The sequence below is a fragment of the Trematomus bernacchii genome, unplaced genomic scaffold (genome assembly GCF_902827165.1).
Source record: "Trematomus bernacchii unplaced genomic scaffold, fTreBer1.1, whole genome shotgun sequence".
NCBI lineage: Eukaryota > Metazoa > Chordata > Actinopteri > Perciformes > Nototheniidae > Trematomus > Trematomus bernacchii.
The window spans coordinates 16,239-39,000 of record NW_022987836.1 but is presented as its reverse complement, the minus strand read 5'-3'; the positions used below and the strand labels follow the sequence as shown (position 1 = coordinate 39,000).

General features: G+C 46.2%; 1 protein-coding gene across 2 annotated transcripts in view; it reads right to left on the bottom strand.

Moving 5' to 3' along the window:
• LOC117500062 (protein FAM160B2-like) overlaps positions 1 to 22,762 on the bottom strand; it is a 42,957-nt gene that overhangs the window by 18,503 nt on the left and 1,692 nt on the right. Inside the window, exons 2-8 of one of the 2 annotated variants that reach the window (XM_034152758.1) lie at positions 17,604 to 17,682; positions 17,185 to 17,270; positions 16,904 to 16,978; positions 16,708 to 16,812; positions 8,500 to 8,616; positions 7,405 to 7,761; positions 6,814 to 7,010 (exon numbers count right to left, since the gene is read on the bottom strand). In XM_034152758.1, the coding sequence (XP_034008649.1) occupies positions 6,814 to 7,010; positions 7,405 to 7,761; positions 8,500 to 8,616; positions 16,708 to 16,812; positions 16,904 to 16,978; positions 17,185 to 17,270; positions 17,604 to 17,682 (1,016 nt within the window). Of the gene's footprint in view, positions 1 to 6,813; positions 7,011 to 7,404; positions 7,762 to 8,499; positions 8,620 to 16,707; positions 16,813 to 16,903; positions 16,979 to 17,184; positions 17,271 to 17,603; positions 17,683 to 22,762 lie in introns of both variants that reach the window. The other variant, XM_034152757.1, reaches the window with a different exon arrangement.

Sequence of the window (22,762 nt, the reverse complement as noted above, 5' to 3'; positions counted from 1 at the left end):
TTTATGAATGGTTTATTTGGCAGGGACAAACCCCTGAGTTAAAGGAGAGGAGAGACCCCTGAGTTAAAGGAGAGGAGAGACCCCTGAGTTATAGGAGAGGAGAGACCCCTGAGTTAAAGGAGAGGAGAGACCCCTGAGTTAAAGGAGAGGAGAGACCCCTGAGTTATAGGAGAGGAGATACCCCTGAGTTAAAGGAGAGGAGAGACCCCTGAGTTATAGGAGAGGAGATACCCCTGAGTTAAAGAGGAGGAGAGACCCCTGAGTTAAAGAGGAGGAGAGACCCCTGAGTTAAAGGAGAGGAGAGACCCCTGAGTTAAAGGAGAGGAGAGACCCCTGAGTTATAGGAGAGGAGATACCCCTGAGTTAAAGGAGAGGAGAGACCCCTGAGTTATAGGAGAGGAGATACCCCTGAGTTAAAGAGGAGGAGAGACCCCTGAGTTAAAGAGGAGGAGAGACCCCTGAGTTAAAGAGGAGGAGAGACCCCTGAGTTAAAGAGGAGGAGAGACCCCTGAGTTAAAGAGGAGGAGATACCCCTGAGTTAAAGAGGAGGAGAGACCCCTGAGTTAAAGAGGAGGAGAGACCCCTGAGTTAAAGAGGAGGAGATACCCCTGAGTTAAAGAGGAGGAGAGACCCCTGAGTTAAAGAGGAGGAGAGACCCCTGAGTTAAAGAGGAGGAGAGACCCCTGAGTTAAAGAGGAGGAGATACCCCTGAGTTAAAGAGGAGGAGAGACCCCTGAGTTAAAGGAGAGGAGAGACCCCTGAGTTAAAGGAGAGGAGAGACCCCTGAGTTAAAGGAGAGGAGAGACCCCTGAGTTAAAGTGCATTTAGCGGTGATTGCTCGTCTGTTTGTTTCTCATCCATTCCCTGAGTTGACCTTTGAACTATTGAGAGTGAAACGATCCCGTATCTCAGCTGAGAGGCTGTTCCACAACGAGCTGTCTTTAATGGAGAGGACATGTAGACCAAAAGTGGTCCCTCTGCGGTGGACCTCAGTCTCCTCTGGTTTCTGACCTAGTGCAGCGTGAATTCCCCTAAGGGGGGGGGGGGGGGGCAGTCCATGTAAACATTTATAAATAAAACACATACTTCTAAAAGACTTAAAATGGTCAAAACTCAAGAAGTTGTGTTTCTCCAGGATGGTGCAGTGGTGGTATGAATAAGGCTTTCTGTCAAACACCTTGATAGCTCTCTCTCTCAGCTGTTCTATGGGTTTCAGGTTTGAGGCACAAGACCAGTTTGATGGGTTAGTAGACTAAAAGCTTTAGGAATCCAAAGTACAACATATAATAAGTACCCTGTATCAAGATTGATGCAAAACAAGTGACCTTTGACCTTTTTAGAGAGGTTTAGCAAAAAGAAACCACTTCTGGGGTCATTTGGGTGGATTTTTCATATCTCTGACCCCCCTTGCTCGATTTTGATGGTTGACACCTCTTTCTGACCGTTAGAGCCAATAGAATCGAAGGGGGAGTCCCCCACACACACACATTGTGAAGAGAAGAGGTGGGGGCTTCGCGCATGCAGTTTTGCATTAGAGTGAAGCTACAGTCTAGCTCTGACATCTAGAAACCTAAAAGCATGGATTATCAGAAATCATTTCAAAGGGACACAGACACATTAGATTAACCTATGGATTAACTTCAACTTTTATCGTTTTAATGCCATTGAAGACCATTTTGGAGAGACTACAGAGCCAAGGTAAGCATGTTAGCATTTTTAGCTACCTAGCGTCACCTGTTTTGATGTCCGTTTTTGTTTATAACGTCGCGAATTCGTATAATTCAGTGATAATGAGGGTACCCATCGATTCTGTGTCACCTCACGATGTGAAACGATGTCATGGATGTGGTGAAGAGATAAATAATAAGGTTTTGTGAGTGATTTTCTGTGCAGTAATCTGTTAGCATTTTTCGCTCGTTGCTAATTCAGAGGCTCAGTTCAAGGTTCAAGGTTCTTTATTGTCAATCTGACATAGCTACAGAGTAATTATGCAGTTGAAAATCTTATGTCACAGGCTTCTCCAACAATGCAACATAATAACATAACATAATAACAATAAGAGCAAGAGCAATACAAAAATAATAATAGTTATAAAAATGAAATAAAGTTATGATGTGGAATAGTGCAGTATGAGTCTATATACAAGTTATTGGAATGATATATATATATTAGGTATTAGATACATACTACTGAGTAGCAGTTGAATGTTTGAAGTTGTTTCAACAGTTCAATTGTTTAACCTGTTCCACTCTGAGCCTGTTTTTCAGGTCTCAGGCTCGAAAATGACATTCCCAGAACAAATGACCATATCTTCCCTTCTAAAAGGGTTAAATTAATAATCTTTTCTCAAAGTAATGATAAACCTGTGAGTTGGATGTAGAAGTGTCAGAATCAATATAAATGTTTTTTATTTTAAAGAAAATTCAGATTTTACATAGTAAAAAACTGTAAATTATAGTGTCGTCCAAAAATTATTTTTTACAGATAGTGAAAACTACCCTTGGATGATGGGTTAGTAGACTACAAGCTTTAGGAATCCAAAGTACAACATATAATAAGTACCCTGTATCAAGATTGATGCAAAACAAGTGAAATTTGACCTTTTTAGAGAGATTTAGCCAAAAACTGGGCCATCTGGGGTCATTTGGGTGGATTTGACCTATCTCTGGCCCCCCTTGCTCGATCTGGTTGGTTGACATACCCTTGTGACCGTTAGAGCCAATAGAATCGAAGGAGGATACCTACATAGACACACATTGTAAAGAAAAAATGTTGCCGCTTCGCGTGTGGAAAGCGAAACTAAACTGGAGGAATGTCTCCTTCTGGAGTTTGGAAACTAAAACGCAGTTGTATTGCTTATGGATTATCAGAAATAATTTCAAAGAAGGCACAGACACATAGGATGAACCTATGGATTAACTGCAGCATCGTTTTTTTTATCGTTTTAATGCCATTGAAGACCACTTTTGACCAAGGTAAGCCATATTTATATGTTTAGCTTCTTGGCTCCACATGTGATGATGTACGCTTTCGTTGATAGCGTCGCGAATGTTTATCACTGAGTGTTGAGGTGGGCACCGTTAGATTCAGTGTCTCCAGGACACCAAAAAATAGTGTTTGGTTGTGCATCTAGGATAAGTAATAAGGGAGTTCTGAGTGAGTTTATGTGTCTTTGTCGGTCCCGTTTTTTCGATCGAGGCTAATTCAGAGGCTGAGTGCTAGCATTGTGGGTTTTTTTTGAAAAAAAAAATTAAAAAGATCAGTTAGCTGAGTTTCTTCCCGTTACATGGATATAACACATTCATAGTTTTATTCAATATTAAGATTCCTTAGACGTTGTTTCCTGCAAATGACGCGTTTATCCGCCCGGTACCGGGGGGAAGGCGTGAAACAGGTTAACAGTCTCACTGCCCGCGGGAAGAAACTGTCTCCGAATCTTCTTGTCCTTGCCAGGATGCTGCGGTAACGTCTGCCAGACGGCAACAGAAAGAACAGTTTGTGGCTGGGGTGATGGGGGTCTTTGATAATCCGTAGTGATTTCTTCCTGAGCCGCTGGGAGTAAAGGTCCTCCATGGATGGCAGCTCCGTCCTGGTGATGTGCTGTGCAGTTTTCACCACCCTCTGTAAAGCCTTACGATCGAGGTCGGTGCAGCTGCCGTACCAGGCCGTCATGCTGCCAGTGAGGATACTCTCTATCGTGCACCTGTAGAAGTTGCAGAGTATCCTGGAATCCATTTTGAACCTCCTCAGCCTGCGGAGGAAGAAGAGCCGCTGTCGAGCTTTTTTGGTGATGGTGGTGGTGTGAAGAGACCATGTCAGGTCCTCAGTGATGTGGACCCCAAGGAACCTGAAGCTTTTGACTCTCTCCACCGTAGTCCCATTGATGGCGATGGGGGCGTGTCCCTCTCCCTGCTGCTTCCTGTAATCCACAATCAGCTCCTTTGTTTTGCTGATGTTGAGATGGAGGTTGTTCTCCTGGCACCAAGATGTCAGGTTTTCGACCTCCTCTCTGTACGCCGTCTCGTCATCGTCTGTGATCTGGCCGATGACGGTCGTGTCATCAGCAAACTTCACGATGGTGTTGGAGCTGTGTGTGGCCACGCAGTCGTGGGTGAACAGGGAGTAGAGGAGAGGGCTGAGCACGCAGCCTTGAGGGGCACCGGTGTTGAGAATCAGGGTGGAGGATGTGATGTTTCCCACCCGCACTGCCTGGGGTCTGCCCGTCAGGAAGTTCAGGATCCAGTCACAGAGGGCGCTGTTGAGCCCGAGGTCTCTGAGCTTGATGGCCAGCTTGGAGGGCACAATGGTGTTGAATGCTGAACTGTAGTCAATGAACAGCATTCTCACATATGTGTTCCTGTTCTTCGGGTCCAGGTGTGAGAGGGCAGTGTGGAGGGTGAGGGCTATGGCGTCGTCTGTGGACCTGTTTGCTCTGTAGGCAAACTGCAGGGGGTCCAGAGATTCAGGGAGGGAGGAGGTGATGAATAATTTGACTAACCGCTCAAAGCACTTCATTATGATGGAGGTGAGTGCTACTGGGCGGTAGTCGTTGGGGCAGGTGATGATTGTCTTTTTGGGGACAGGAATGATGGTAGAGTGTTTAAGACATGTGGGGACTACAGACTGCAGCAGGGACCTGTTGAAGATGTCTGTGAACACCTCTGCCAGCTGAACTGCACACACCCTGAGAACACGGCCAGGGATGCCATCAGGTCCAGGAGCCTTGTGTGGGTTAACCCTTTTAAAGGATTTACACACATCTGCCCTGTTTAAAACAAAAGGGCAGTGTAGCTCCTGGTCCCTCTGTACCTCCACAGCCCGGCTGCTCTCAAAGCGTGCAAAAAAACCTGTTCAGCTCATCTGGGAGAGATGCGCACGCAGACACTCCCGCAGCACCCCCCGCTGCTCCTTTGTAGTCAGTCATTGTCCTTAGTCCCGCCCACATATTCCTAGTGTTACAGCCTTTGAAGTCAGATTCCACCTTCTCTTTGTACTGTCTCTTTGCATTTTGAATTGCTCTCCGGAGATCATACCTAGACTTCCTGTACTCCTCCAAATCTCCAGCTCTGTGCGCGAGAGTGCGCGCTTTCAGTTTGCCGCGCACCTCACCGTTTACCCAGGGCTTTTGATTTGGGAATGTCCGTACAGAAACCTTCGGTACCACGTCATCGATGCATTTCCCAATGTAGCAGATGACAGTGTCCGTGTGTGTGTTGATGTTGTTGTCCTCAAACACACTCCAATCCGTAGATGCAAAGCAATCCTGCAGTGCCTCATCTGACTCCTCGCTCCATCGTTGTACTGTCCTTGTTATCGGTCTGTCCCTTTTAAGTTTCTGCTTGTACGCAGGCAACAACAGTAGTGAGATATGGTCTGATTTGCCGAAGGGAGGGCGAGGGAGAGCCTTATATCCATTCCGGAAAGGGGAATAAACATGGTCCAGTATGTTTCCCCCGCGCGTCGGGAAGTTGATGTGTTGGTAATATTTTGGCAAAACCTTCTTCATGTTGGCGGTGTTGAAATCTCCGGCCACAACGAACGCCGCATCTGGCCGTGAAGTCTCGGTTTTATCAATAAACCCAAACAGCTGATCGAGTGCCGTGTTGTTGTCGGCGAGTGGCTGCGGGGGGACATACACTGCTGTTATCACAACAGATGAGAATTCCCTCGGCAGATGGAAGGCCCGACATGAGATCATGAGGTGCTCTAGCTGTGCGGAACAGTCCGAAGAAATAATCTTCACATCTGAGCACCAGTTGTTGTTAGTCATTACACACACACCGCCTCCCTTACTTTTCCCCGAGTTAGCAGTCCGGTCCTGACGAAAAATAGAGAATCCATCAGGGACAATGGCGGAGTCCGGGATAGCGGGGTTGAGCCAAGTCTCAGTGAGAATTAACACATTACAGTTCTTAATGTCCCGTTGAAAAGCAATCCGGCTTCTGAGTTCATCTAGCTTATTTTCAATGGATTGAACATTAGCCAGAAGAATACTCGGAAGAGGGGGCCGATTCTCTCGTTTCCTCAGTCTGACCAGCAACCCGGCCCGGCATCCTCGCTTTGTCTTCTTCTTGCGTCTCTCAGGTAGAACAGCAACAGGTAGCCATGGTGAATCTCCATTGTCTGTCGGAGGGTTATTATTGTCCACGAAGTTTCGCAATTGGAAAAGTTCCTCTCTGCTATATTGTATGGCAGAGTAGGTGCGGTCGGCTAGCATGTTGCGAACCATGTTAAAAGTAAAACGGCAAAAGTAAAAGAAATATGTACAAAATACGAAAATGGGCAAAGTTGGAGAGGAGCACAAAGACGATGCGGCCATCTTCACCGGCGCATCAAGGAATGCAGGAATGCAGGAATGCAGTGTTAGCATTGTGGGTTTTCTTTTGAAAAACAAATAAAAATGATCAGTTAGATGAGTTTCTTCCCGTTACATGGATATAAAGCATTCATAGTTTATTAAATGAATATGCCCTCAGACACTGTTTCCTGCAAGATGTTGCGGCAGTGCCCCGGTACCGGGGTCTCTCGGGCTTAACAGGTTAACATTTTGCAAGTTGAATTTAATAGTATTTGATACTTTCTTAATATGTTTCTTAAAAGTCAAGTTCGAGTCCAGTATGACTCCAAGATACTTGGTACTCTAATTCTGCTCCGTTTAAAAACACATTGGATCCTTCCATTTTGACTGGTCGTTTACTGAACATCATGCATACTGTTTTTTTTGCATTTTGCGGTTCACCCGTTGGGTACCCGCCGATGCAGAACTCATCGGTGTGTGTGTGTGTGTGTGTGTGTGTGTGTGTGTGTGTGTACCTCCAGGGTGTGTGAGGCCAGCTCAGTATCTCCTCATGCTGCAGTTCCTCCAGAGGCAGCAGGGAGTGCAGCAGCTTCATCCTGCCCACCATCAGCTCTCCTAGCTGGGCACTGAGAGAGAGAAGCTCCCCCTCAGACTCCTGGAGAGAAGCCAGCAGCAGCAGGGCCTCATAGGCCTTCACACACACCGGGGCCCTCTGAGGACACACACACACATACTGTGAGGACCACTACACACCGGGGCCCTCTGAGGACACACACACACACACACACACACACACACACACACACACACACACACACACACACACACACACACACACACACACACACACACACACACACACACACACCACACACACACACACACAACACACACACACACACACACACACACACACACACACACACACACACACACACACACACACACACACACACACACACACACACACACACACACACACACACACACACACACACACACACACACACACACACACTGTGAGGACCACTACACACACACTGTGAGGATCACTACACACTCCTCTCATTCACACACACTGTGAAGACCACAACTAAGGTACTGACCTGACTCCTGGTGAGCTGCAGCAGAGCCGACAGCAAACCAGATTCTGATTGGACAGGGCTGCCGGGAGAGGCCTCTGATTGGACAGGGCTGCCGGGAGAGGCCTCTGATTGGACAGGGCTGCCGGGAGGGGCCTCTGATTGGACAGGGCTGCCGGGAGAGGCCTCTGATTGGACAGGGCTGCCGGGAGAGGCCTCTGATTGGACAGGGCTGCCGGGAGGGGCCTCTGATTGGACAGGGCTGCCGGGAGAGGCCTCTGATTGGATGGAAAGCAAGGTGGGTTCTGTCGCGTGAATGGAGGCTTGGTGATTCTGTGATTGGACAGATGATGTTGTCCTGGCTGCTGATTGGTCCACAATCTGAAAACACAAGTTGAAAGAGAGATGATTGGTTCTTGGAGATACGATAAGAACTTTGTGAGGTTTCGGTTAGTTAGTTAGCTGTGTGGTGGGTTAGTTAGTTAGTTAGTTAGCAGTAGGTGGGTTAGTTAGCCAGTTAGCAGTAGGTGGGTTAGTTAGTTAGTTAGCAGTAGGTGGGTTAGTTAGCTAGTTAGCAGTAGGTGGGTTAGTTAGCTTGTTAGCAGTAGGTGGGTTAGTTAGTTAGTTAGTTAGCAGTAGGTGGGTTAGTTAGCCAGTTAGCAGTAGGTGGGTTAGTTAGTTAGTTAGCAGTAGGTGGGTTAGTTAGCCAGTTAGCAGTAGGTGGGTTAGTTAGCTAGTTAGCAGTAGGTGGGTTAGTTAGCTTGTTAGCAGTAGGTGGGTTAGTTAGCTTGTTAGCAGTAGGTGGGTTAGTTAGCAGTAGGTGGGTTAGTTAGCTAGTTAGCAGTAGGTGGGTTAGTTAGCTTGTTAGCAGTAGGTGGGTTAGTTAGCTAGTTAGCAGTAGGTGGGTTAGTTAGCTTGTTAGCAGTAGGTGGGTTAGTTAGCTTGTTAGCAGTAGGTGGGTTAGTTAGCTAGTTAGCAGTAGGTGGGTTAGTTAGCCAGTTAGCAGTACGTGGGTTAGTTAGGTGGGTTAGTTAGCTAGTTAGCAGTAGGTGGGTTAGTTAGCAGTAGGTGGGTTAGTTAGCTTGTTAGCAGTAGGTGGGTTAGTTAGCTGCTGGTTACCTCTAAGACGTATCTGAGCGTGTGTGGATCCTGTTTGACTCTGGAACAGACGACCAATAGGAACTGAGCTTCCTCCTTCTCCGTGAGGGAACCAGGAAGTGCGCAGAGGCGAATCAGCTTCTGGGGGCGAAGCATGGATGAAGTCAGACGGTGACATCACAGTGAGAGTCACATGACCACAGACAGCAGTGAGCCTGCTTCACTGCACACTGTTTACCTGAGTATGACCTGAGCACAGCTCAGAGTATAAAGACTTCTAATAATATTGAGTCCATCTTCATCTGTCTGGTGTCCACAGGTGAGCTGCAGGTAAACATCGACCACTCTCTGCTGCATGCTGGGATATTTCCCTTCAGCGTCAGATCTCTGGATTTAAACTCACTCTGTACATTTTACATTTATATTCAATCTAATATTTAATATCCTCACATGCTTATGTATATATAATATTCTGCTTTATATTTTGTTACCGTACATTTGTAATTCAACGTGTATATTTTCTACTTTTTCTTTTTTTAATGCTATTTTATTTCAATTTTGAGATGTTTACATTTTGGATTCTTTATTTCTAGTCTTTACATTTTGATTGTACATTGCCATGTATTTTTGTGCTGCTGCAACGCAAGATCAATAAACAACTTCTGATCTGATCTCAGGTCAGTGTCTCTGACCTGAGGGGGGAACGCCCTGAACTCGAGCCGAGGGCGTCCAAAAAAAAGAATTCGAGAGAAGAACGAGTTTTTATCGCTTGAAATGACGAAAAGGAAAAAGGACAAGGACATCCCTCTGTTGGAGGGGTGGGATTATTTTCACCGCCAGCAAAGCGTTTCCTGTGACGGAAAGTGTACTGCCGGCGAGCATTGACGGGGGGTGCTAGTGGAGCACGCGCGTGAACTGCGAGCGCCGGAGCCTCGCAGCGGTGAAACTGAGGCTCCGTTATGGAGCTAATTTCCTGCCATAACTCCACAAACAAACTAAACAGGTTTTACAAATGCCTCATGATTCACTAACAAACACAATGTGGTTTGCAAATACAAAACACCATCTACAAACTAATGCATTTAGTTTTGCAAAGAAAAAACGTATCTATCAAACAAACACATAACATTTTTCTAATAAATCATGTTTCAGAGACAAATTCAGCTTAGGTTTTACAAGTACACAACTTTTTTTTACAAGTGCACAAATTTGTTTTACAACTACAAAACTTTTTTTTACAAGTACAAAACTTTTTCTTCTCACGGCGGAATATTACTGCCAAAAGTCACGTGACTGAGTCACGTGACTTTTGGCAGTAATATTCCGCCGTGGTTGTGCTCATACACACTCACACATGCTCCACGGCAGCAGGGGGCACTACTGAGTCCATTGGGAAGGCGGGAGGTTGAGCAGAGCATGGAACAGCTCTTGCCAGCCTGATCATGACAGCGGTGTTTCTAGCGATCCAGCATCTGAATTTAGCGATTACAACGAAAACAGCCAAGACACATATTGAGCCCAGAAAATGAATGTTCTTAGGGCTGTAAATATAATAAGCCTTTGTCTAAAATAGACAACATTGTAACTAAGGAGATTTAAACTATACAGCGATTCTGCACTCGGTCAATCAGCTGCTCTTCATTTTCTTTCCTGCTATATTCAATGAGTGATACAAATATTTTTTACCATACGTTCTGAATAAAACTGATACTGTTGGACTCGGTACTAGTTGACTGCTACCAGAAATAAAAGGAAGTACTTTACTGTGTACTTTGTGAGTAATCCTCCGTCAGAGTCCCCTCCATAGTACATAATGCATGTTTTTTGCTATCTTTGATGAATGATAAAAGGGTCATTCCAGAATTGGAGGACAATTTAGACACCAACATTTTTGAAAAATGAACCTTTCATTTGATTATTTTTTGTTATGTATTTAGGAAAAACAGATAATAAACCATAAAAAAAAGTGATTTGCCCAGCTAAGGCATCAAATGTATATTTTCCAATGAAGAATTAACCCTGTTACTCTAATTATAGTAACAGGGTTGAAAATCAATGCTAATTTTAGCTTTTACCTCAGGAATTAATGCTAGCTGCACAATGTAATGCTATTGTCAAGGAATGGACACACTTTATATTATATTTATATTTATATATATTTAACAAAAGAAAGATACATTTGAAATTAATTTGTTTTAGTCTCATAATTTGAGTAACAGGGTTGCGTTTGTATGAGTGCCACACTCCTTCAAGAGTGACAAGATTGGAAATATATTACAAATAAAAGAGAGGACTTAGTTGTGGTCTACCCATGGTAGTAGCACATGGCTTGCTGATGTCCTTTCCACTGTGTCATGCGACAAACAGTTTTTTCACTTCCTCTGCCAAGCTAAAAAGGTTTCGGTAACAGGGTTGCGCGCATGTTGAGGGACACACCTTCTGTGCAAAATTACTGTTATTTAAAATGTGTTTATGATTTAACAAATTGATTTTACCATTACAAGACACATATATCAATAGAATAATACCAAAAAAGTAAATAAAAACCCTATTTTAAATGTTATATTTGACATGCAAGTTGGTCACCAAGAAGCTGGGACAAGAGAAAAGGGCAATTTTAGGGGGTGTTCGAGAGCTATTTGATATTTTAAATAATATTTTGAAACCACTTTTTCTACAACTTTATATGCATCTTGTCTCAAGACAAGTATATTTAACACAACAAGTGCATGTCTTAGCTTTTTGGGCATGGATTATTAGATTTTTTATATGGGGGACATGAAATGTCCTCCAATTCTGGAATGACCCAAAAATAAAATGTTACCATTAGTTCTTAATGAAATTGATACGGTTTGACTTTGTATTAGTAAGCCTACTACTAACAATACATTGAAGTACTTTTACTGTGTATTTTTTTGAGAAATACTCTGTCAAAGTCCCCTCCTGAGAACAAAATCAAGCCACTTCTTCTAAGTTTGATGAGGGAAAAAAATATTTTTTGGGTGATTTAATGGGTGATGTAACATTAATGACAGACATAATATGAGGTCCTTGGCACTCTAGAGGGGTCATTTTGTGATCATGGGGCATCACCCTTACAGCATCAGGACAATATGGAGTCAGATACTGGAAGTGGGCTGGAGGCGTTAACTGGGACTGATGGAAGGATGAGACTGAAGAATCTGAGAGGAACGAACTAGCGGCAGAGGAATAATTATATATTAAAAGACAGCAGCATCATAAGAGGGCAACCATGTGACAGAGTGTGTTACTTTGCTGAAGGATAGACCAGCTGTCCAGGCCAGACTCTAAAGACTTTCCAAGGTGTGAAAATGCTGCTGCCGGAGTACTGACTGGAAGTATTGCTGATATCATGTCTACCATCCTCTTAAAATACTCTGTCCAACAATATCAGTCTCAGGAAGAAATGTTTTTTAACGCTTATTAAAAGAAAAACATGCATTCTTGTACTCAGGAGGGGACATTGACAGAGGATTACTGGAAAAGTACACAATAAGTACTTCATAGTACTTGTGGGGGTAGTTTCAGTAGTACTGAGTCCAACAGGATCAATCTCACGAAGAACTAATGGCAACAAAAAAGAATTCCCTCATCAAACTTAGCAGAAGTGGCTTGATTTTGTTCACAGGAGGGGACTTTGACAGAGTATTTCTCAAAAAATACACAGTAAAAGTACTTCAATGTATTGTTAGTAGTAGGCTTACTAATACAAAGTCAAACCGTATCAATTTCATTAAGAACTAATGGTAACATTTTATTTTTATCATTCATCAAAGATAGCAAAAAACATGCATTATGTACTATGGAGGGGACTCTGACAGAGGATTACTCACAAAGTACACAGTAAAGTACTTCATTTTATTTCTGGTTGCAGTCAACTAGTACCGAGTCCAACAGTATCAGTTTTATTAAGAACTTGTGGTAAAAAATATTTGTATCACTCATTGAATATAGCAGGAATAAAAATGAAAAGCAGCTGATTGACCGAGTGCAGAATCGCTGTATACAGGGGCGGACTGGGACTACAAATCAGCCCGGGACTCTCGACCGGCCCACTTCGGTACCGCCGGCCCACCTCGGTACCGCAAGTAAGCGGCCCACCTCGGTGGTGCCGCAAGTAAATACCGCGAGGAAATTGTCGACGGGGGGGAAGGGGGGGTGAGCAGTGACTTATCCGACCGGCCCACTTCAGTACCGGCCCATCGGGATTCGTCCCGAACGTCCCCTGGCTGTATATATAGTTTAAATCTCTTTAGTTACAATGTTGTCCATTTTAGACAAAGGCTTATTATATTTACAGCCCCTAATAACATTTATTTTCTGGGCTCAATATGTGTCTTGGCTGTTTTCGTTGTGATCGCTAAATTCACCTTGTTTATAATATTATCACTATAACACCTGTCATCAGACTGGCAAGAGCTGTTCCATGCTCTGCTCAACCTCCCGTCTTCCCAATGGACTCAGTAGCGCCCCCTGCTGCCGTGTAGCATGTGTGAGTGAGCATGTGTGACTGTGTATGAGCCAGCCATGGCGGAATATTACTGCCAAAAGTCTCAGTCACGTGACTTTTGGCAGTAATATTCCGCCGTGAGAAGAAAAAGTTTTGTACTTGTAAAAAAAAGTTTTGTAGTTGTAAAACAAAGTGTTGTAGTTGTAAAACAAATTTGTGCACTTGTAAAAAAAAGTTGTGTACTTGTAAAACCTAAGCTGAATTTGTCTCTGAAACATGATTTATTAGAATAATGTTATGTGTTTGTTTGATAGATACGTTTTTTCTTTGCAAAACTAAATGCATTAGTTTGTAGATGGTGTTTTGTATTTGCAAACCACATTGTGTTTGTTAGTGAATCATAAGGCATTTGTAAAACCTGTTTAGTTTGTTTGTGGAGTTATGGCAGGGAATTAGCTCCATACTCCGTGGTAAACTGTGGGAACATGAAGAGCCGTTTGGGAGCCGAAAGAGCCGGCTCTTTTTAGTGAGCCGAGCCAAATGATCCGGCTCACTAAAAAGAGCCGGCTCTTCTTAGTGAGCCGAGCCAAATGATCCGGCTCACTAAAAGGAGCCGGCTCTTCTTAGTGAGCCGAGCCAAATGATCCGGCTCACTAAAAGGAGCCGGCTCTTCTTAGTGAGCCGGATCATTTGGCTCGGCTCACTAAGAAGAGCCGGCTCTTCTTAGTGAGCCGAGCCAAATGATCCGACTCACTAAGAAGAGCCGGCTCTTCTTAGTGAGCCGAGCCAAATGATCCGACTCACTAAGAAGAGCCGGCTCTTCTTAGTGAGCCGAGCCAAATGATCCGGCTCACTAAGAAGAGCCGGCTCTTATAAGGGAGCCGAGCCAAATGATCCGACTCACTAAGAAGAGCCGGCTCTTCTTAGTGAGCCGGATCATTTGGCTCGGCTCACTAAGAAGAGCCGGCTCTTCTTAGTGAGCCGAGCCAAATGATCGGGCTCACTAAGAAGAGCCGGCTCTTCTTAGTGAGCCGAGCCAAATGATCGGGCTCACTAAAAGGAGCCGGCTCTTCTTAGTGAGCCGAGCCAAATGATCCGGCTCACTAAGAAGAGCCGGCTCTTCTTAGTGAGCCGAGCCAAATGATCGGGCTCACTAAAAGGAGCCGGCTCTTCTTAGTGAGCCGAGCCAAATGATCCGGCTCACTAAGAAGAGCCGGCTCTTCTTAGTGAGCCGAGCCAAATGATCCGACTCACTAAGAAGAGCCAGAATTCCCATCACTAATACGTAAAGAGATAGTATCTATAACTTAAGGGACGGCTAAATTCAAAATTCAAGTCACGTGACACGACGTGACGTCACACCCGCTCTCGGGGTGGACGCCCTCTCAGCCCTGGTCTGGCGGAAATACTGCTCCCAGGTGAGAGTTACCTGTACAGGTCAGTGTCTCCCAGGTGAGTTACCTGTACAGGTCAGTGTCTCAGGTGAGAGTTACCTGTACAGGTCAGTGTCTCAGGTGAGAGTTACCTGTACAGGTCAGTGTCTCAGGTGAGAGTTACCTGTACAGGTCAGTGTCTCAGGTGAGAGTTACCTGTACAGGTCAGTGTCTCAGGTGAGAGTTACCTGTACAGGTCAGTGTCTCCCAGGTGAGAGTTACCTGTACAGGTCAGTGTCTCCAGGTGAGAGTTACCTGTACAGGTCAGTGTCTCAGGTGAGAGTTACCTGTACAGGTCTGTGTCTTCCAGGTGAAAGTTACCTGTACAGGTCAGTGTCTCAGGTGAGAGTTACCTGTACAGGTCTGTGTCTTCCAGGTGAAAGTTACCTGTACAGGTCAGTGTCTCCAGGTGAGAGTTACCTGTACAGGTCAGTGTCTCCAGGTGAGAGTTACCTGTACAGGTCAGTGTCTTCCAGGTGAAAGTTACCTGTACAGGTCAGTGTCTCCAGGTGAGAGTTACCTGTACAGGTCAGTGTCTCAGGTGAGAGTTACCTGTACAGGTCTGTGTCTCAGGTGAGAGTTACCTGTACAGGTCAGTGTCTCAGGTGAGAGTTACCTGTACAGGTCAGTGTCTCAGGTGAGAGTTACCTGTACAGGTCAGTGTCTCCCAGGTGAGAGTTACCTGTACAGGTCAGTGTCTCAGGTGAGAGTTACCTGTACAGGTCAGTGTCTCCAGGTGAGAGTTACCTGTACAGGTCAGTGTCTCTCAGGTGAGAGTTACCTGTACAGGTCAGTGTCTCTCAGGTGAGAGTTACCTGTACAGGTCAGTGTCTCTCAGGTGAGAGTTACCTGTACAGGTCAGTGTCTCAGGTGAGAGTTACCTGTACAGGTCAGTGTCTCAGGTGAGAGTTACCTGTACAGGTCAGTGTCTCAGGTGAGAGTTACCTGTACAGGTCAGTGTCTCAGGTGAGAGTTACCTGTACAGGTCAGTGTCTCAGGTGAGAGTTACGTGTACAGGTCAGTGTCTCAGGTGAGAGTTACCTGTACAGGTCTGTGTCTTCCAGGTGAAAGTTACCTGTACAGGTCAGTGTCTCAGGTGAGAGTTACCTGTACAGGTCTGTGTCTTCCAGGTGAAAGTTACCTGTACAGGTCAGTGTCTCCAGGTGAGAGTTACCTGTACAGGTCAGTGTCTCAGGTGAGAGTTACCTGTACAGGTCAGTGTCTCCAGGTGAGAGTTACCTGTACAGGTCAGTGTCTTCCAGGTGAAAGTTACCTGTACAGGTCAGTGTCTCCAGGTGAGAGTTACCTGTACAGGTCAGTGTCTCAGGTGAGAGTTACCTGTACAGGTCTGTGTCTCAGGTGAGAGTTACCTGTACAGGTCAGTGTCTTCCAGGTGAAAGTTACCTGTACAGGTCAGTGTCTCAGGTGAGAGTTACCTGTACAGGTCAGTGTCTCAGGTGAGAGTTACCTGTACAGGTCAGTGTCTCCAGGTGAGAGTTACCTGTACAGGTCAGTGTCTCCCAGGTGAGAGTTACCTGTACAGGTCAGTGTCTCAGGTGAGAGTTACCTGTACAGGTCAGTGTCTCCAGGTGAGAGTTACCTGTACAGGTCAGTGTCTCAGGTGAGAGTTACCTGTACAGGTCAGTGTCTTCCAGGTGAAAGTTACCTGTACAGGTCAGTGTCTCTCAGGTGAGAGTTACCTGTACAGGTCAGTGTCTCTCCGGTGAGAGTTACCTGTACAGGTCAGTGTCTCCCAGGTGAGAGTTACCTGTACAGGTCAGTGTCTCAGGTGAGAGTTACCTGTACAGGTCAGTGTCTCCAGGTGAGAGTTACCTGTACAGGTCAGTGTCTCAGGTGAGAGTTACCTGTACAGGTCAGTGTCTCCAGGTGAGAGTTACCTGTACAGGTCTGTGTCTCAGGTGAGAGTTACCTGTACAGGTCAGTGTCTCAGGTGAGAGTTACCTGTACAGGTCAGTGTCTCCAGGTGAGAGTTACCTGTACAGGTCTGTGTCTCAGGTGAGAGTTACCTGTACAGGTCAGTGTCTCAGGTGAGAGTTACCTGTACAGGTCAGTGTCTCTCAGGTGAGAGTTACCTGTACAGGTCGTGGCTCTCAGGTGAGAGTTACCTGTACAGGTCAGTGTCTCTCAGGTGAAAGTTACCTGTACAGGTCAGTGTCTCCAGGTGAGAGTTACCTGTACAGGTCAGTGTCTTCCAGGTGAAAGTTACCTGTACAGGTCAGTGTCTCAGGTGAGAGTTACATGTACAGGTCAGTGTCTCAGGTGAGAGTTACCTGTACAGGTCAGTGTCTTCCAGGTGAAAGTTACCTGTACAGGTCTGTAGACGGTGACCAGAGGCAGCAGAGACTTCTGGACCTGAGACAGCAGCTTAGAGAAGAACAGCAACACCTGCTGCACCATACCTGGGGGGTACTGAGGGGGGGGGGGGGGGGGGGGGGGGGGAGAGGACTCTTTAATGTGAGTTCAAAACAAACATGAAGCTTTATTAATGAAAGATATTTACCTGAGCCTTCCCCAGCGTCACCAGAGTCTCCAGCAGCTTGTGCTGCAGCAGATACTGCAGACACGCTCCAGAGTCCTACACACACACACACACACACACAACCATCAGGTGTGTGTGTTCAGGTGTGTGTGTCCATTTGTGTGTGTTCAGGTGTGTGTGTCCAGGTGTGTGTGTCCATGTGTGTGTGTCCATGTGTGTGTGTCCAGGTGTGTGTGTGTGTGTGTGTGTGTGTGTGTGTGTGTGTGTGTGTGTCCATGTGTGTGTGTCCATGTGTGTGTTACCTGTTGTTTCTCCTCGTACACCAGGATGTCCAGCATCTGTTTGAGACGCCACGGGATCTCTGTCTGTTTGACAGGACGACTGTCATCTACACACACACACACACACACACACACACACACACACACACACACACACACACACACACACACACACACACACACACACACACCACACACACACACACACACACACACACACACACACACACCACACACACACACACCACACACACACACACACACACACACACACACACACACACACACACACACACACACACACACACACACACACACACACACACACACACACACACACACACACACACACACACACACACACACACACACACACACACACAGTGGGTGACTGTGATTGGCTGAGCAGGATCAGGTGTGTCTGCAGGTTAAAGCCTCACCTGTCGTCTCGATGTAATAATTAGTGATCGACTTCCAGTGATCCAAAAACGATTCGAGCAGATCCACTGTGGGCTCCCTCTGAGAGACAGACAGGTGTGAGACAGACAGGTGAGAGACAGACAGGTGAGAGACAGACAGGTGAGAGACAGACAGGTGAGAGACAGACAGGTGAGAGACAGACAGGTGAGAGACAGACAGGTGAGAGACAGACAGGTGAGAGACAGACAGGTGAGAGACAGACAGGTGTGAGACAGACAGGTGAGAGACAGACAGGTGAGAGACAGACAGGTGAGAGACAGACAGGTGAGAGACAGACAGGTGAGAGACAGACAGGTGTACCGCCTGTACAGTGGGGTAAGGCGGTCATTTTGCAGCTCGTGGTATAAAAATAGACAATGGCTAGAATATGAATGTAAAAATAGTGCCATATTCTGCCATGCCTGATGATGATCGTATGATGGCGGACAGAGCGAACGCTGGCGCACTTAGCTGCCGCTGCTCTCCAGCTAGTTTTAGTTGTATGTAATGCAACTGTTATCGCTCACTTTGATGACTTTGGCCATTATAATATGGTCTGGATGTATCTGCCCAACGATCGAATTAACCGGTGTACGTATATGCAGTGTGTGTGTGTATTTTGGACTAACATCTACCCTACCTGTGTGTCGGGGCCACCACCCCTCACCTGGCTGCTTCCGCGGCGTGAGGCCCATCCTCTAGCCAAACATCACCGACAACTATGTGGATCAACGAGCTGTTTGTGTGGTCTGTGCTCATCTGGACTGCCCTGTCGTTCAACCTAGCGACTGCAGCACTCCAATACACAGCTGCTGAGCTCCTCCGACTACGATTCCACCTGCCCGACACATCACCGGCATTGCACCTCTTTCTGGACATCGCTCGTCATCCCCGTCGGAAATATATCCACCGTGGTTCCCGGCGAAGATTTTACATCGATGACTCCAAACCCATACAATCCATCTGGTCTTCAATTCGACAACACCCAAGAAATTCTGCACGGAAAGTGGACCACACTGTCTTAGCCAGCTTAGCCAGGTCGGCTAACGTTAGCGCTAAACATAAACACGGCCACACTGATGTCAACTTTGGACTATTTAACATCCGTTCTCTTACGACCGAGGGTCCTCTTCTCCAAGATCTCCTGACTGAACGTAAGTTTGATTTTCTCTGTTTGACAGAAACGTGGCAACAACCTAATGACTTTCCACAGCTGAATGAATCGACTCCTCCTGGGTTTGTTTACATCTGTCAACCCCGTGCCACCGGCAGAGGGGGAGGTCTCTAGTTTGAAAGTCTCGTCTGTATCTGTGCCTGTTCACGGCTCATTTGAATCGCCTTACAACTCAATGGGCCTATCCCTACCATAGTTGCAAGCGTCTACCGTCCACCTAAGCTTAATAATAATTTCATAAACGAATTTGCTGCTTTCATCACACATCTCTGCTCACTCTCACCTAACATAATAGAGCTGGGAGATTTGAATATACATATGGATACTGTCAACAATGCTCTCACAAAGGACTTCACATCTTGCCTGGACAGTTTTGGATTACAGCAACATATCGATTTTCCGACTCATTCCAAAGGACATATTCTGGACTTGATCTGCTGTTCTGGTGTCTGGCTCTTAAATGTACTGCAACTGATCTTCCAATTTCTGATCACTCATTAATATCCTTTACTGTCACCTTAACACTGTCCAAACCAAATCTGTCACGTGTTATTTCCTTCCGCAACATCAAGGATATTCATTTAACTACACTCTCCGGTGGCATTCACAACCTCCCCAGCATACATTGTTCATCCCCGCCTGATGAACTGGTTTCTCATTACAATAACAATCTTCATAAACTGCTCAATACCATGGCTCCTTTAAAAACCCGGTCTGTTCCCTTCACCCATTCTGCTCCTTGGTTTACACCTGAACTACGCCAACTCAAAACAAAAGGCCGTCGATTGGAACGCCTCTGCAAAAAAACTGGACTTGTCGTTCACAAAGAAATGTACAATAACCACATTCTCCACTACAAGGACACTCTCTACAGCCAAATCATCCTATTACGCAGTTCTCATCAGCTCTGGCGAAGGGAACACAAGGGTCCTGTTCTCTACAGTGAAGAACATTCTACGACCACCGGACTCTCTTGCACCTCATCAGTATTCTGCTACTGTAACTCCCTCATGTCATTTTTTAATGACAAAATAGAAAACATTCACCAGCAACTAACTCCCAACACCACCTGCAGTATATCTCTCCCTGTTTTCACCGACCCTCCCTCTCATTCTCTTTCAAGTTTCACACTTCCCTCTGCTGTTGTAATATCTGACCTCATCCGTAAATCCAAGCCATCTACCTGTCAGTTAGACCCTCTTCCTACCCCCCTGGTAAAAGCCTGTCTACCTTCATTGTCCGCCCTTATAACTGTCATCATACACTCCTCCCTCACCTCTGGTCTTGTTCCCTCCCTTTTCAAATCAGCCGCCATCACGCCCATAATGAAGAAACCTGGTACAGACCCCAACAACTTTAATAACTTTTAATATCTAACCTACCATTTCTCTCAAAAGAACTGTTGCATCCCAGATCCATACCCACTTGTCTGACAATAACCTGTACGAACAATTTCAATCTGGTTTCCGCCCCCATCACAGCACAGAAACAGCACTGGTGAAAATCACTAACGACCTCCTCATGGCCGCTGACTCCGGACTATTAACTATCCTCATCCTCCTTGATCTTACTGCAGCTTTTGACACCATTTCCCACAGCATCCTCATTGACAGACTGACCTCCATCGGGATCACTGACACACCCCTCCTCTGGTTTAAATCATATCTCTCTGGCCGCACTCAGTTCATCCAACTCAAAACCTTCAAATCACAGCCACTTCCAGTCACGACCGGTGTTCCCCAGGGCTCTGTCCTGGGGCCTCTTCTTTTTATCATCTATTTACTTCCTCTTGGCAATGTCTTCCGTAAACATAACATCCACTTTCATTGCTACGCGGATGACACCCAGCTCTACTTGTCCTCCAAACCAACCACCATCCTCCCTCCATCCTCCCTGTCTGACTGCTTACAGGACATCAAATCCTGGTTTTCCTCTAACTTTCTCAAACTTAACGACAATAAAACAGAGGTTCTCCTCATTGGCACAAAATCCACCCTAACCAAACCTGACAGTTTCTCCATTACAATAGACAACTCTTCAGTCTCCCCCTCCCCTCGGGTTAAGAGTCTGGGTGTCATCCTCGACGGCACACTTTCATTCAAATCTCACATCAGTAATATCACTCGGTCTGCCTATTTCCATCTACGCAACATCAACCGCCTCCGCCCGTCCCTTAACCCTAAGACCACCGCCATTCTTGTTCACACCCTGGTCACTTCCCGCATCGACTACTGCAACTCCCTTCTCTTTGGTCTCCCTCTCAAATCCATCCACAGACTTCAACTGGTCCAGAACCCTGCCGCCCGCATCATTACCAGAACCCCCTCCATTAACCACATCACTCCTGTTCTTCAGCAACTTCACTGGCTCCCCGTCAAATCCTGTATCGTTTTTAAGATTCTGCTCCTCACCTTTAAGGCCATCCATAACCTCACTCCTCTGTACATCTCCGACCTCCTGCACATCAACACACCCATCCGCACACTCAGGTCTTCTGCTTCCCTCCACCTCACTGCACCCCCCTTCCGTTTAACCACCATGGGGTCCAGAGCCTTCAGCCGCTCTGCACCCCCCCCTATCCACCATGGGGTCCAGAGCCTTCAGCCGCTCTGCACCCCCCCTAACCACCATGGGATCCAGAGCCTTCAGCCGCTCTGCACCCCCCCTAACCACCATGGGGTCCAGAGCCTTCAGCCGCTCTGCACCCCCCCTAACCACCATGGGGTCCAGAGCCTTCAGCCGCTCTGCACCCCCCCTAACCACCATGGGGTCCAGAGCCTTCAGCCGCTCTGCACCCCCCCTAACCACCATGGGGTCTAGAGCCTTCAGCCGCTCTGCACCCCCCCTAACCACCATGGGGTCTAGAGCCTTCAGCCGCTCTGCACCCCGCCTCTGGAACTCTCTCCCACCTGACATCCGCAACACTGACTCTCTCCCGATTTTCAAATCACGCCTCGAAACACATCTCTTCACACTCGCATATCCACCCTGATCATTATCCATCACACATCCTCTTTTTATTGATTTGATTATTTGATTGATTGATTGATTGATATACTGCATTGTCTTGTTTATGTTTCTTATGCTGGTGTTATCTATTGTGTATCTTGTTTTTTATGTGTTTGTACGGCGACCTTGAGAGCCTTGAAAGGCGCCTATATAAAATAAATGAATTATTATTATTATGCCTGTAGAAATGTTGGGTCAAACATAATGCATCCAATAGCACTATGGCTTCACCACGAATGGCTAGATCTGATGGGACCAAGGTGATGATGTAGTGCATGGTTTTAATAATACCTTTGCCATTTCAAACCATGAGCTGGTTCAAATCATATTTGCCTTGATTTACAATGTGTTCTCATTTGTTTTATCAGTACAGTTTTGAAGCTTTTGTGCTTTGCCATAGTCCACTTTGGACTATATGAACTATCTCAGGATTGCACTTTGAACTTGAAATGTTCTCACTTGCTTGGTTTCAAAACATAACAAATGCCATAATCTGTTCATTGGGGACCATAACATCAATGCTGTTTTTCATTGCTGTTGCCGGCCACCATTGCTCATGTAAACCTACTCCTGCTGCGCCCTGTAATCTCAGAGGCACCCCGAGTCATTTTGTTCTGGAACCGGGCCTGTACACGGCCATATACTAAACAAACTACAGAGCCCATTCCGTGTCCTGTGACGGCCCGTCCACACAGCAGCGTTAAAAAAAATCTTCCACCGCTTCTGCCCATTCACTTTGAATGGGGTGACGTCACTTTGCCTCACTTTTCGCCGAACTGCATTGTGGGAAGCAGAGCGGAGATTTCCAGGCATCTCAGGATTCAAAAGTTGAGCAATGTTCAACTTTTGAAGCTGAGGTGGAAGCGTCAGCCAATCAAATCCCGTGTATGCAAATCTGACAGTTCAAGCGCTAGCCAATCAAACGGCGTGTATGCTGGGAGAGACATACCGCAGGTC